Here is a 17038-nt window from a genome sequence, read left to right on the forward strand (position 1 = left end):
AGTTATAACACACTGCGCATGCTCAGTATTCCAAGTTACAGTTATAACACACTGCGCATGCTCAGTATTCCAAGTTACAGTTATAACACACTGCGCATGCTCAGTATTCCAAGTTACAGTTATAAAACACTGCGCGTGCTCAGTATTCCAAGTTACAGTTATAACACACTGCGCATGCTCAGTATTCCAAGTTACAGTTATAACGCACTGCGCAAGCTCAGTATTCCAAATTACAGTTATAACAGCGCATGCTCAGTATTCCAAGTTACAGTTATAACGCACTGCGCATGCTCAGTATTCCAAGTTACAGCTATAACAGACTGCGCATGCTCAGTATTCCAAGTTACAGTTATAACACACTGCGCATGCTCAGTATCCCAAGTTACAGTTATAACACACTGCGCATGCTCAGTATTCCAAGTTACAATTATAACACACTGCGCATGCTCAGTATTCCAAATTACAGTTATAACACACTGCGCATGCTCAGTATTCCAAGTTACAGTTATAACGCACTGCGCATGCTCAGTATTCCAAGTTACAGTTATAACACACTGCGCATGCTCAGTATTCCAAGTTACAGTTATAACACAATCCGCATGCTCAGTATCCCAAGTTACAGTTATAACGCACTGCGCATGCTCAGTATCCCAAGTTACAGTTATAACACACTGCGCATGCTCAGTAACACAAGTTACAGTTATAACATACTGCGCATGCTCAGTATTTCAAGTTACAGTTATAACACACTGCGCATGCTCAGTATTCCAAGTTACAGTTATAACGCACTGCGCAAGCTCAGTATCCCAAGTTACAGTTATAACACACTACGCATGCTCAGTATTCCAAGTTACAGTTATAACACACTGCGCATGCTCAGTATTCCAAGTTACAGTTATAACACACTGCGCATGCTTAGTATCCCAAGTTACAGTTATAACACACTGCGCATGCTCAGTAACCCAAGTTACAGTTATAACACACTGCGCATGCTCAGTATTCCAAGTTACAGTTATAACACACAGCGCATGCTCAGTATTCCAAGTTACAGTTATAACAGCGCATGCTCAGTATTCCAAGTTACAGTTATAACGCACTGCGCATGCTCAGTATTCCAAGTTACAGCTATAACACACTGCGCATGCTCAGTATTCCAAGTTACAGTTATAACACACTGCGCATGCTCAGTATCCCAAGTTACAGTTATAACACACTGCGCATGCTCAGTATTCCAAGTTACAATTATAACACACTGCGCATGCTCAGTATTCCAAATTACAGTTATAACACACTGCGCATGCTCAGTATTCCAAGTTACAGTTATAACGCACTGCGCATGCTCAGTATTCCAAGTTACAGTTATAACACACTGCGCATGCTCAGTATTCCAAGTTACAGTTATAACACAATCCGCATGCTCAGTATCCCAAGTTACAGTTATAACGCACTGCGCATGCTCAGTATCCCAAGTTACAGTTATAACACACTGCGCATGCTCAGTAACACAAGTTACAGTTATAACATACTGCGCATGCTCAGTATTTCAAGTTACAGTTATAACACACTGCGCATGCTCAGTATTCCAAGTTACAGTTATAACGCACTGCGCATGCTCAGTATCCCAAGTTACAGTTATAACACACTACGCATGCTCAGTATTCCAAGTTACAGTTATAACACACTGCGCATGCTCAGTATTCCAAGTTACAGTTATAACACACTGCGCATGCTTAGTATCCCAAGTTACAGTTATAACACACTGCGCATGCTCAGTAACCCAAGTTACAGTTATAACACACTGCGCATGCTCAGTATTCCAAGTTACAGTTATAACACACAGCGCATGCTCAGTATTCCAAGTTACAGTTATATCGCACTGCGCATGCTCAGTATTCCAAGTTACAGTTATAACACACTGCGCATGCTCAGTATTCCAAGTTACAGTTATAACACACTGCGCATGCTCAGTATTCCAAGTTACAGTTATAACACACTGCGCATGCTCAGTATTCCAAGTTACAGTTATAACACACTGCGCATGCTCAGTATTCCAAGTTACAGTTATAACACACAGCGCATGCTCAGTATTCCAAGTTACAGTTATATCGCACTGCGCATGCTCAGTATTCCAAGTTACAGTTATAACACACTGCGCATGCTCAGTATTCCAAGTTACAGTTATAACACACTGCGCATGCTCAGTATTCCAAGTTACAGTTATAACACACTGCGCATGCTCAGTATTCCAAGTTACAGTTATAACACACTGCGCATGCTCAGTGTCCCAAGTTACAGTTATAACACACTGCGCATGCTCAGTATTCCAAGTTACAGTTATAACACACTGCGCATGCTCAGTATTCCAAGTTACAGTTATAACGCACTGCGCATGCTCAGTATCCCAAGTTACAGTTATAACACACTGCGCATGCTCAGTATCCCAAGTTACAGTTATAACACACTGCGCATGCTCAGTATTCCAAGTTACAGTTATAACACACTGCGCATGCTCAGTATCCCAAGTTACAGTTATAACACACTGCGCATGCTCAGTATCCCAAGTTACAGTTATAACACACTGCGCATGCTCAGTATTCCAAGTTACAGTTATAACACACTGCGCATGCTCAGTAACCCAAGTTACAGTTATAACGCACTGCGCATGCTCAGTACTCCAAAACAATGGTACGCACGAGATTCCTTTGGCAGTTATTGAAATTAATTTTACATCGATTGTTGTTGTAAGACAAAAGGCATTTGAAAAGATACGATGAAAGTAGATCTATTCTTAATAGTGTAGATCAATAATTAGAAATCATGCCGTAAAATGGAATGATTGGAAACGAAATTAACCTGAATAATGAATCAAAAAGAAACTCTTTCCTCAACAGTATCCGAACCCTGAACTTTGTAGTCTGCGAGCAAGCACGCTAGTACAGAGCTGTCAGAATGCTATCAATGAATGGTGATAATCGGTGTTGTCCTATATAAATTGTTGGTTTAACAATGACTCTTCGACATTCATTTGATGTTATTTCCAGATTAATGTCATGCTTTTTGCATTAGGCCTAGTTGTGAAATACTTCCCTATATTATTATTCAAATAATACAGGGTTAAAAACCATCCCAAAATCATTGTGGTGTTAATAGTGCTGTATATGGAACTTCAAGAGTCGAGTCATTTGTTTGTTTCTGAGACTGTACTTCATGATTTCATGTAAGTTATATCATTTTGAAAAGAAAATAAATGAGTCGATATCCAATCTCCCGTTTCTTTGCCGGATCCTCACATTAGTTTTAAGATGTTTCACAAAACGAATGATTTAAAATGTTTGTTATTTTCTGCAATGAATATCTATTTTGACTGCTGTATCTGTCCCTCTCTTGCCGGTACTAATGGAAAACGAACAAAAGTTCATCTCTACATTCATAGACAAATAATCTGGCATTTCGAAAAAAAATCCGTTACAATTTGAAAATACATTTTTCGTAAACTGCAGTTCTGCTCACGAAGTAGGTCAGGCGCATGCGTGGTGTGGGTTAACGGTGCTGCAGGAATGTCGGATCACTGACCTCAAGGTCGCCTCTTTCCCTTTCAGCGCTGTCCTTCCTGTTCCTGTCAACAAATGCCTTCCGAGGCGTTTGCCTGGTTGCAGGACTCTTCATGTGTCTGAGGAGGACAGAGGGGGCGTTCTGTTTCTATGCATTTTTCACTAGGGCGTTTCCTGACTTTGAAATACTGTAATCTGTAAACATTTCGTTAGTTTTCAGTGTCAATTGTTTTTGTCGTCATTATTTCAGCTTTGATTTATACCAGCGTTTCTCAAAGTATGTTTCTTCGGGAGTCATAAATATTTTTTTAGGTCTATCATTCTATTTTATCCTCTTTTCATAAGTAAACATAAACAAATGTCATAAATAAGATATTTTTAGAGATCGTAATTTTTTGTTATATTTACCGATGCTGTTTATATATCTCGTAATTTGACAATACGACACGTTGCCTGGTTACCATAGAAACAAAAGAAAAACAGTTGTGATGATTACATCCCACAAGCAAATAAACAAAAATTTGTGAGAGTATAACTTACATTTACAATATCTGAGATGTGGTGATAAATATTGACATGTGACACACTGCGTCACGTGTGTGTTTTAAAAAAACAATTACCGTAGTATAATTCAAGAAGTTAATGGGACACTAAATTGCCCTATACCACCGATGTTAAATTTATTTCATGACCCATTTTTTGGCTTTTATTATTATTATTATTATTATTATTATTATTATTATTATTATTATTATTATTATTATTTGAAAAGGTGGAAAAATTCAAGTAAACTTTGAAGCAACAGTAACACTCGAGAGCAAATTAAACGCAGAATAAATGTGGAAAATTCCTGCTATTATTCGGTTGAGAAGCTTTTGTCATCCAGTCTGCTGCTCTCAAAAAAGCTGAAAGTTAGAATTTATAAAACAGTTACATACCGGTTGTTCTGTATGGTTGTGAAACTGGACTCTCACTTTGAGAGAGGAACAGAGATTAAGGGTGTTCGAGAATAATGTGCTTAGGAAAATATTTGGGGCTAAGAGGGATGGAGTTACAGGAGAATGGAGAAAGTTACACAACACAGAACTGCACGCATTGTATTCTTCACCTGACATAATTAGGAACATTAAAGCCAGACGGGTGGGGACAAAGGCTAAGTGGAATTTCCCGGTCTCTGGTCGGGTCAGAAACTCTGACAGAACTGACATTTAACCTTTGCGGTGAATTTCGGGGAAGTCCGGAGGGCCTAATTAGTCAAATCCACTCTCCTCACCTCCACGCTGGGGCCCCCTGGGATCTTTTAAGATGCGAAAGTAACGGGAAGCTACCGCATTTACCTTTCCCAAGTAAAACTGCAAGCCAACAAGACGAAGACCATGGTCATACGAAGAAAAGCAAAGAAAGTAAACTTGCGAATTCTAAATGAGGCAGTAGAGCAAGTGGACAGCTTCAAATACTTGGGGTGTACTGTAAGCAGTAACATGAGCTGCTGCCAGGAAGTCGAAAGGAGGATAGCAATGGCAAAGGAAGCTTTTAATAGAAAAAGGAGCATCTTCTGCGGACTTCTGGAAAAAGAACTAAGGAAGAGACTAGTGAAGTGCTTTGTACCGAGTGTGGCACTGTATGGGGCAGAAACATGGACATTACGACGAAGTGAAGAAAAGCGACTAGAAGCATTTGAAATGTGGATATGGAGAAGAATGGAGCGTGTGAAATGGACAGACAGAATAAGAAATGAAGCTGTGTTGGAAAGAGTGGGTGAAGAAAGAATGATGCTGAAACTGATCAGGAACAGGAAAAGGAATTGGTTGAGTTACAGACTGAGAAGAAACTGTCTACTGAAGGATGCACTGGAAGGAATGGTGAACGGGAGAAGAGTTAAGGGCAGGAGAAGATATCAGATGATAGATGACACTAAGATATATGGATCATATGCGGAGACAACGAGGAAGGCAGAAATGGTAAATATTGAAGAATGCTAGGTTTGCAGTGAAAGACCTGTCCTTGGGTAGAACGCTATGAATGAATGAAGTCCAGACGTTTGTGGTGGGCAGGGCATGTAGCACGTATCAGAAATTCATTTAGAGTGTTAGTTTGGGAGGTTGGAGGAAAAAGATCTTTGGAGAGGTCGAGACGTAGGTGGGAGGATAATATTAAAATGGTTTTTAGGGACGTGGGATATGATGGTAGGGACTGGATTAATCTTGCTCAGGATAGAAAACGATGACGGGCTTATGTGAGGGCGGCAATGAACCTCCGGGTTCTCTAAAAGCCACTACCAAGTATTATCTTTTGAATATTTTATTTGAAGGAAAATCTATTATATTAGGGAAATTTATTATATTAAGGAACTTAAGATAGGGTTAGATAATTAATTGCTAAATATTAGTCTAATATTATTATACTTGTGAATATTGGTTATAAACATTTGCAGTTGTCATTGTTTTTTGTCATATAGGCTCTTGTTTTTCTAATCTGTGATGTTTTATTGCTTATATTAATTGTTTATTTTGTCTTATTCTTCTTTCTGCTTATCTACAAGTCAGTTTTGAACTCCCGACCACGAGTGTTTGATCATAGGGGATAAATTCTTTAATTTATATTTCTGTTCTATGTATATAATATAAGTTATACTAGCCGTACCCGTGCGCTCCGCTGCACCCGTTAGAAATAAATATAAAGTAATTACATAATTAAAATAGGACATTTGATCCAGGGAACATTCGTGTTTGATAGAAGGATAAATCGTTTAATATGTTACTTAATTTAAATTGCATCCAAATAATTAAAATGCGATCATTTTGATCCAGAGACACTCATTTGATGCAATGACAATTCCTTTAACATGTTTCTTAATTGTTATTACATGCAACCATAGTTTAATGAAGATTGACATTTCTTTTAGTTTTAATGTGTATACTTTATATTACTTGCTATATGTTTCTATTGAATTATGGTAATAACTTAATTTTAACCCTTATTTTCTACGTCTTCAGTAAATGGCGCTTGGCCCACTATGGTTCTGAACCCTTCAAATAACTTAAATAGTGATACAGCATATATAGTAATATGTAATTATATTTCTTTCTTTCGAAAATGTAAGAATTCACGATCTCCTATGTACCATTGCCATGGAATGAATAAATGGGTTTTTTCTTCCTACTCAAAAATTTTATATTTTGCTCATAGGAGTTACTGCAGGAACACCAATGCTACAATCTGAGGCGGCGGTGAAAATGTATTGTATTGTTATTTTAAAAGTCTTGTATATCCTTAAATATCAGTCCTATCAACATTTTTCAAAGAATAAAACTTATCGGATATAATTTTTAAAGAAACTTTTGTTATGTAACATGTTTCACAAAAATCAATAATAAGCGAGATATTTCGATTTACTTAATTCAGGCCCCCTTATAACTCCCCTTTTAAATAATGTATTTTGAATGCCATACAGCCTAAAATCTAAGTTACAACGAACTTAATTGATATTCCAATTTTCATCGAAATCCGTTCAGCCATTATTGCGTGAAAAGGTAACAAACATCCAGACAGACAGACAGACCGACAGACAGACATACAAAGAAAATTTTCAAAAAAGCGATTTTCGGTTTCAGTATGGTTAATTATACATGTTAACACCAATTATTTTTGAAAAATCGAAAATTACCAGAAAAATTTTGGCTACAGATTTATTATTAGTATATATATATATATATATATATATATATATATTAGTATATATATATATATATATATATATATATACGCATTGGCCTATTTATTTGTTACGCAGAATTGTAGGTATTATAACGTCACTCCCGGATAAACTGGTAGAGATATTCAATATGAAATAAATTCTTGCAATAGTTTAAAAAAATTCTGTGTTGACGGAAAATAAAGAAGAAATGGCGTTTGAGGAGGAACGGCAAGAGGAAGAAGAAGAAGAAGAAGAAGAAGAAGAAGAAGAAGAAGAAGAAGAATTGAAGACGCGGAGTACAATAGCTGCCACGCCCACTGAAGCGGAGTCTGACCTATTGAGCGGAGGAACTGTCTAACGGTAGCCACGTGACGTCACGGTAACGGGACCCGCACTTCACTTGTCTCTTCCGTTGTGTTTCCGTGTTGCTACGGGCTGTGTGCTAATATGGCGGCCGGCAGCTGTTGCCATGTGCCGGAAAAAGTGCAGCATTGTTGAATTTGGACACTTTTCCTGTGTGAGGAAACAACAGTCTACAGCTAGACATGATGATGAAACGGACGTATTGGTTAATAACGTAAAGCGTATGAATTTAATGAAAAATAAAATACGTCAGGGGCGGACGTAGGATTTTTTTTCGGGGAGGGATTTGAGGAGATAGTAAAAATGGAGTAATGAGAAATAAGTTTATATACTCACAATTTGTTTCCGAGTCACAAACATTTACAAATTGGCCTGAGTAGCGTAGTCGGTATAGCCTTCTGTGCTCGAAGTTGCGGGTTCTACCCCAACCCAGCTCGATGGCATTTAAGTGTGTTTAAATGCGACAGGCCTCATATCAGTCGATTTACTGGCATGTAAAAGAAGTCCTCAGGGAAAAAATTCCGGCACACCGGCGACGCTGATATAACCTCGGCAATTGCGAGCGTTGTTAAATAAACCACAATTTTTTTATTTTAACATTTACAATGACTGCAATACAAAAACAATGACAGAATGACATTTACAGAAGAAGGCGACGAGGCTTCTTAGACATTTCATCCAGTACTTTGTGAGCTTTTACTTCTACATTTTTATGTATATACATCAAGGCCAGTCCATTTAATCTGTCTGCTCCTCAAGTAAGTCTTCAAATACTGCAATGTTGAGAACGACCGTTCTGGTGTTGCAACGTGCAGAAAAGTTTCAGCGCCTTGCGAGTGCAGGGAAAAATAATTTCATTGCACCTGTTCAAAGATGATATAAAATCAGTAGGTATTAGGTGAAGATTTTTCTGATCAAGGAAATTTCTTCTCCACATCTTCAATTCATTGAAGAAAGACTCTGGTAATGCATCAACATCATTGGGCCACTGATTTACTATAGCCTCGACAGCAGTTTCTAAATCTTCATCTGCTGCTCGCACTATGTTTTTAGGTAGAAACGTTTGTATGGACTTTAGGATTCCCTTATGATTTAAAAACCTGCCCTTGAGCTGACTAATGAAATAGTCTAAGAAGAGAAGGAAAATTAAAAGCCTAAAATACTCTTCATGACTTCTCTGTCTTGAAGTAAGAACGCTGTGTTTGTCTTCCTGCAGTTCTTGGAATTTAACACTTTAGCAAAGAGAATTTACGTGGAAAACTCTCTAATTTCTATGTACATTCACGAATTAAAATTAATATTTTTTTTCTTGTTTCGTATTTTTCTCACAATTTCGGGAGGGGATATATCCCCTTAATTCCCCCCTTGCATCCGCCCCTGAAAGACGTTATGACTTTGAAAGAGCAACAATGCATTGCAACTTAAAAAAATTATGTGTTTTATTTCGTAATTATAAAGGTTCTAAGGTGATATCAGCGATCAAATCTATAGAGGAATTGAAAATTTGTTTCTTCTTTGTCCCAGATAATTATTTCGAATTATTTGCATAATTTAGAATATAATTTATTAAAAAAATAGTTGTAAGTGGTTTTAATTACGTAATGTCACTTGAAAATAAAACTCTCAAAGTTTTTCGTCTGTAAGTTTGAGGCACTGAAGGAAACAAAAGACGGGAACAATCGAACAAATGCAATAATTTTCATTGTTACAATTTAATTATACAAGATGGATATCCAAACAAAAGTGTTACTTCTGCTTTTTCCATCACGACCTGGCCGGGGTTCGAACACGAGGCGACTGGCTGGAAGACCATGATCTCCAGAAGCGGGGCGATGTCCACAAATATAATATTCAGCAGTGCTATCCAATTCAACACAGCACGCAATAGAATTAATTGGTTTCTGTTTTCTATCGAACGAGTCTGCGCCGCCTGGAGTATATCCTGATTCGTAATACTCAGGTGTAGGAGAAGTTGCTCCCCCATCACGGGGATTATCACAGAATAGTGATTTGTTGGTCGATTCACTAGCTCGAAGCGAGTGGTAGAAACCACACGAAAACAGAATGTAGACGAAAAGATGAGGAAAGAGCGAGGTGAAATAAAAAACAAGAGGCGAAAACGAACGATGCAGGGCCAAGGGGTGTACAAATGAGTAGAGAAGAGGTGTAGGCGAAATACAAGTTATTTATTGCATAAATTTAAATGTTAAATTTAAATACATTATATAACAACAACAATAAACGTTATAGAACCACTTATGATTTGTAAGCATTTCTTTTAAGAATCACTCACTCTTATTTATTAATTTATTTATTCTGGTAGAGTTAAGGCCAGGAGGTCTTCTCTTCCACACTGACACAAGCGAAATATACAATGAAACAATAAAACGTAGTAATATTAATACTTAAATATAAAATCGTTACCATGCACATTAAGGAGCTTACATACTGTATAATGAAATATTCACCAAACACGATACATAATTAAGTAATTACAATTTATATTCTGAATAATTTCGAGAGAAAAATTGTTCCGGGGCCGGGCATCGAATCCGGGACCTTTGGTTAAACGTACAAACGCTCTACCAACTGAGCTACTCGGGAACTCTACCAGGCACCGATCCGGGTAGCTCAGTTGGTAGAGCGTTGGTACGTTTAACCAAAGGTCCCGGGTTTGATGCCCTGCCCCGGAACAATTTTTCTCTCGAAATTATTCAAATCAACTTTACAGGGAGTTATACCTGAAAGCTTGATTTGCATAATACACGTCACTGTTCGTTAACAGAAAACCACAATTTAAGTCACACAGAGTTAGTGTGCACTCAGTGTTGGTTGCTTGACGGTTGTCAGCCCATTTTGAGGTCTGTGGATATAGAGGGAAAAATTGGAGCGGGTTCTGGTAGAGTTCTCGGGTAGCTCAGTTGGTAGAGCGTTGGTACGTTTAACCAAAGGTCCTGGGTTCGATGCCCGGCCCCGGAATAATTTTTCTCTCGAAATTATTCAAACCAACGTTACTGGGAGTTATACCAGAAAGCTTGATTTACATAATACACGCCACTGTTCGTTAACAGAAAACCACAATTTAAGTCACACAGAGTTAGTGTACACTAAACGTTGGTTGCTTGACGGTTGTCAGCCCACTTTGAGGTCTGTGGATATAGAGGGAAACATTTGATCGGTGTCTGGTAGAGTTCCCGGGTAGCTCAGTTGGTAGAGCGTTGGTACGTTTAACCAAAGGTCCCGGGTTCGATGCCCGGCCCCAGGACAATTTTTCTCTCGAAATTATTCAAACGAACTTTACAGCTTCATTTGTAATTTATATCCTATTCCCATTTTATAATAAGTCTGAATGAAAATTTATACAAACATATAGAATAATCTATTACATTAAGCTATCACTCACAAATCAATTCCCTGTAAAAGTATGTCATTTTAACCTCTAATTTAAATTGATTAACTGTTCGGCAATCCATAACATGACGAGGTAAGGAGTTCCTTAAGTGACAAACTGACACTGTGAAAGAAGATGAATAGAAAGAGGTGCGGTGACGAGGAATGGATAATAAGGCCTGATGTTGATTCCGTAACGTTGTAAGATATTCAAAGCGATATTCAGATATTTTGGAGTAGAAATGAGTAATATTTTAAATAGAACAGATAAAGAATGTGCTGTTCTCCACTCCTTTAGTCGGACCCATGAAAGAGCTCAAAAGATGGCGTTATATAGTTAAGGGGAGGGGATGGTATTTTTTTAAATTTTTTTCCTATTTGGTGTAAAATATTAATTTTTTGTATGTAGAGAGCTCATAGCTGTGGCAACTCAACCAAATAAAGATATTTAAAAAAAAAATTTCGGGGCCCAAATTTGAAAAAAATATACCCAATGCAGGATTGTACTAAAACCGATATATCTGAACCGTTTTTAAAGATAGTTCAAACAATTTTTTCCGGTGTATTTTCAAAAGCATGTTCTACAAACTGTCTGTAACAGAATTTTGATATTAGTCCCTACGTTTGTAAAATAAACAATTAAAATTTAATAACAATTTTCTGATTTCCTTTCTTCCAAATAACGGACTTATTTTTAAAATGAAATCAATTAACAAAATTCTATTACAGAGAAACGTTTCCTAATAGTCTAAAGAATGTATATTATAAATTTCATGCATGTATCTTTAATAATTCAGAAATTATATCCATTTTTGTCTGGCAATGTAGCAAAAAAAAATTAAGGTACTGAAAACCGATAAAAGCGGGCGTGTGATTTAAAAATCCATAGCGCAGGAAGTTTAAAAATGATGCCTCAACATTCGATAAGGACACAAATACCCACAAAATGTTATGCAATGCATTCCACACATATCAAAGGGCATTTAAAAAAAAATTTTTTTCGAAAATTTAATTTACCGGAAACAACAATAAAAGTGGGCGAGTGATTTAAAAATCCATAACGCAGGAAGTTTAAAGGTGGCGACTCAACATCCGATAAGGGCACAAATACCCACAAAATGTTATGCTATGCATTCCTCACATATCACAGAGTTTACATTTTTTTTTAATCTACTCATTTTTCACCAAAAAATACCATCCTCAACCCTTAAATCTACGAATATTGCAGATGAAGCGGACACACACATTATGAACACGTAGTCTTTCAGTTAAATTGACAGTTATATTTATCAGGATAAATACTGTATTATTCCGTGTTGTCGCAGGTCTGCTGGACACCATCACGAGCACGGCGGACAGCAAGGACTGCCCCGGGGTGTGCGTGCACACACTGGCCACGCTCATCTGCTACGAGGTGCTGGAGGACGTGGCCTGCCCCTCGCCTAGCATGCGGTGCTGTGTGGAGCCGCCCCCCAACAACGGCAGCAGCCTGCCGCCCCCGCCCAAGACGAGCACCGCCCCCGCTGTCAGCACCACCACCAGGCGGCCCCAGGTCAGTCAAGGGTGCTGTTGTGATGGTCAAAGCCTGGATTTGTATTTGGGGCAGAGACAAAGAGAAACGTGCATAACAGTCATTTATACATCAAAAGAACATCCCACGTTAAAAAAAAAAAGAATTGGGCCTTGCCTAGTACATTGTACAAGCTATGTGGTCGGCAGGCGTTTCTATGGCAACTGGTCATTTGATGGATTAGCATCGTATGTCAAATGTTTTTTTCTTAATGTGGGATACTCTATATTAATAACTGAAGGTACTTCACTGTCATGTTGTGGGCCGTTTCCGCACAAAACCAATCCGCGGAAAGTGTAAAATTCTACATTCAGTATTCCCAACCTAACACACATAACAATTTCCCTCTTCTTACCGCTTAAGTGACATATTAATTTTACTGCTTTAGGCTTTTAACATATTATTTTTAGAGACGTTCAGTATATTAATAATTATAAATTGGAAACTTACCACTACAATTTCACCTAAATTGCACTCTTAATTATTGTTTTTAAATATTTGCAAAAATTAAGTAAACTCTACAACTCCACTAAAGTTACTGCATTCGTGATGCAAGTAACATTAAGGAAGCCGTGAAAAAATCAACAAGATTCCAGACTCGTCATAGACTGGGGGAAAAAAAAAAGACAGACGTATATCACGGTCTGCTGGAGTATAGTAAACACAGAAAACATTTTAAAGCAACAATGTTGAAGATAGATATTTTTGTTTTGCAAATTTGCCGTCATTGAACAGAAACCAAGATGGAGATTTCATTGCAACTAATTAGAAATTCGTCTTTCAGGTATGTAATAAACGATCTTCGCACAAAATAATGTACGATACACGAGCGGTATGTTTTCTTTCAATTCTCGGAAATTAGAAAAACTCAACTACGTTTCGCTTTTTCAAACTTTTCCTCGAACATGAAAACTTCAACATACCGCTCTTGTAACTCATATTACTATTGCAATACATTCATACAAAGTAGAGAACCTTCAAATAGACGTTCATCCGTAGCGACTGGAAGCACGCTGTTTGCGGGTACAGTCGGATATTCATAGCCCTTTTAGTCAAGCGCATAGATTCACAGATGAACGTCTATTTGAAGACTATGCAGATGGGTCGAAATATTTACTTACTTACAATTCGTTTTTAGAGAACCCGGAGGTTCATTGCCACCCTCACATATGCCCGCCATCGGTCCCTATCCTGAGCAAGATTAATCCAGTCTCTATCCCACCTCCCTGAAATCCATTTTAGTATTATCCTCCCATCTATGTTTCGGCCTCCCCAAAGGTCTTTTCCGTCCGGTGTCCCAACTAACAATCTATATGCATTTCTAGATTCACCCATACGTATTACATGCCCTGCCCATCTCAAACGTCTGGATTTAATGTTCCTAATTATGTCAGGTAAAGAATACAATGCGTGCAGTTCTGCGATGTGTAACTTTCTTCATTCTCCTGTAACTTCATCCCTCTTAGCCCAAAATATTTTCTAAAGCACCTTATTTCCAAACACCCTTAACCTCTGTTCCTCGCTCAAAGTGACAGTCCAAGTTTCACAACCATACAGAACAACTGGTAATATAACTGTTTTATAAAATTTTGACAGCAGACTGGATGACAAAAGCTTCTCAACCGAATAATAACAGGCATTTATCATATTTATTCTGCGTTTAATTTCCTCTCGAGTGTAATTTATATTTGTTACTGTTGCTCCAAGATATTTGAACCTCTTCAAAAGATAAATTTCCAATTTTTATATATCCATTTCGTACTATGTTCTGGTCACGAGACATAATCATATACTTTGTCTTTTCGAAATTTACTTCCAAATCTATTTCTTTACTTGCTTCCAGTAAAATTCCCGTGTTTTCCATAATCGTTTATGGATTTTCTCCTAACATATTCACGTCATCCGCATAGACAAGCAGCTGATGTAACCCGTTCAATTCCAAGCCCTCTGTGTTATCCTGGACTTTCCTACTGGCATATTCTAGAGCAAAGTTATTATTATTATTATTATTATTATTATTATTATTATTATTATTACTTATTAGTGTTATTTCCATTAACTGAGAAATTATCACATGTAAAGACCTGTAACCAGTAATAACCGTTAGTCTTAAGCATTCGTCTTTTGTTCTATTGCAGTCTCCCGATCCACCGTCGCAACCCGAAGCAGCTGCGTCCACCATGGAGAAAGACGATTCTGGTAAGGTAATAAGTGTTGTTGCATGTTCCAGTTTTGTTTCTGTAAAAAATCACTATCACATCACAGTTATCATCATTTGCCAATTATATAAGTGATAATTTATAGATATATTTTCCGTTTTAGATGCTTAATAATAATAATAATAATAATAATAATAATAATAATAATAATAATAATAGAGCCTCTGGTGGGTGTCAGCAGATGATCTATTAAGATTTTTGGTATTCTTTTATCAACAAATTTTAAATGCACGATGATTGCGAGATTACAAAATCAAAGTGAAACTGTTGTGTGTGAAGTAAGATAGTAGCAAAAATAGGCTAATAATGGAAAATTGGTCCTGATCACATAAATATCAGGGGTAATAGCAATAGAATATTATTTTTTCCGGCAGATTTTCCCACCAGTTTAGCCAAATGTTATCTGTTGGTGTATCAGATTCGCCGGAACCAGACTGCGTTGGCGACATTGGTCGTGACGTGCTACTGCTTCATGGTTACCATCTTATATTTTTTTCTGTGGTTTCCATCACAAGTTGTGTACCTTTACGTAGGGGACGAAAATTGTGTGTAAAATGTGTGAAAAGTTATGCGAAGAGTACAATATATAACGTGTGAAACTTTAAACTAGAATCAATGACCGCAGTCGAATCAGACGTTTGCATTCATATTATTGTTATTCATTTATTTTGTTGCTACCACTGCAATCGATATATTAAACAGTCGACCGAGAAAGAAGGAACAAAATATGATTGTTTACAAGCGATGAGTGCATATATTATATAAGTTTTAGGTGTTTTATGCTGTTTCCGTGTTTAAAGTACATTGTTTTTGGGTGATTGAGTGTGTATGTGCGCGTACAAGATATGTAATAACTCGTGTGAACGATACAACGTAATTGTGTGCAGAAACAAAATATGTATGGATTACCGCACAAAATAGGTTAAGCAACTCAACCAATGTCCATTAGATCTAATTGAAGTTGGTGTATTTAGTTCTGTAAGTTCAGGTGTGAGTGCCGGTTCAATATTGTGGCAGTAGTTTTAGGAACACAGAATTTCGCAAAATAGAGAGATTGAACATAGTGCAGAGGTCAAAATGAGATACATTTCTTGTGTGACAACCAGAATCCCACTCCACCAGTCGCAAATGTGTCTTTCGTAAATACGTGAAACCAAAGCAAAGGCTACAAATAAGCCTGTTAATTTCCAAAAATAGGTGATAAAATATCTTGCGTGAAGACTTACTACCAATGAATGAGAGATTAAATATACCGAAAAGAGGCCTAGTTTCGATTGAAGACTTTCGCCGATTGTAATATTGTTCGTGCTTTGCGTTTGCAATATTAGTTTATTATTTCGTTTTTGTAATCGGAAGATTTTTCGCGTTGTACTAAGTACCATTTCTTTTTATTCCGTGTCCTTTACTGTGTAAGATTGTACGAATGGCTTGCCAGGGTTGCACTACCATAATTGTTGAATTTGTTGAGAGGTACAAGAACAATAATAATGAATTGGTGACATTTTTACACCTACACGGCGTAGTAAAGAAAATGAAGGCATGTGTGTGTTGTGGGCGTGAAGTGAATATAACTGTGGATGGTCATGGTCGGTGCTTTCATCGTTGCACGAGGAGAGATTGCAGAAAAAAAGGATCCGGCAAGAAAAAACACTTTCTTCGGCAGTTCCAGCCTGCCATTCAATTACAGGATGAATATACTTAGGAAAGTGAATGCTAGATGAAGAAGATATCTGAAGATGGATAAACTGTGTGTTGAGAAGCGGAAGTTCATGTGTGTGAAGTGTCAGAAAAGTTTGAGTGCGAAAAGAAGTGAAGAGCAGAAAATGAAATCAAAGAAGCAGGAACATTTCAAGCTTTGAAAATGATTGGAAACAAGATTGTGTTATGTGTGTCATTGAAACTTTGATATTCTCTCGTACCACACACGGGACTTGCTTTGCATTATATCATAATCAAATGGAGGGAGGAATTAAGTAACTTTAGAAATATACATGCGTCACACATTAAGTATATCACGTTTCATACATACATTTCTATGATTCCACTCAAGGAACTTTTCAATAAAATTGCCCATCCTAGCTATAACTTATTCAGCAGAAGACTCTTGGGAAGTATATCACTGCTGCCAGTATCTGAAAGATAAATAAGCGAATTTTCGTAAAGTCGAAGATCAGTGACAGAATAGGTTTGGTTTGTTCAGAATTTTGGTATGCCTTGCACCTCTGATCACGTATATAACGCGTTATAG

General features: G+C 37.4%; 1 protein-coding gene across 5 annotated transcripts in view; it reads left to right on the forward strand.

Moving 5' to 3' along the window:
• mas (trypsin-like serine protease domain-containing protein masquerade) overlaps positions 1-17038 on the forward strand; it is a 130523-nt gene that overhangs the window by 36666 nt on the left and 76819 nt on the right. For 4 of the 5 annotated variants that reach the window (XM_069843502.1, XM_069843522.1, XM_069843486.1 and 1 more), the window contains exons 2-3: positions 12327-12553; positions 14710-14770. In XM_069843502.1, the coding sequence (XP_069699603.1) occupies positions 12327-12553; positions 14710-14770 (288 nt within the window). Of the gene's footprint in view, positions 1-12326; positions 12554-14709; positions 14771-15525; positions 15712-17038 lie in introns of those variants that run through there. The other variant, XM_069843511.1, reaches the window with a different exon arrangement.

The sequence above is a fragment of the Periplaneta americana genome, chromosome 2, assembly GCF_040183065.1.
Source record: "Periplaneta americana isolate PAMFEO1 chromosome 2, P.americana_PAMFEO1_priV1, whole genome shotgun sequence".
NCBI lineage: Eukaryota > Metazoa > Arthropoda > Insecta > Blattodea > Blattidae > Periplaneta > Periplaneta americana.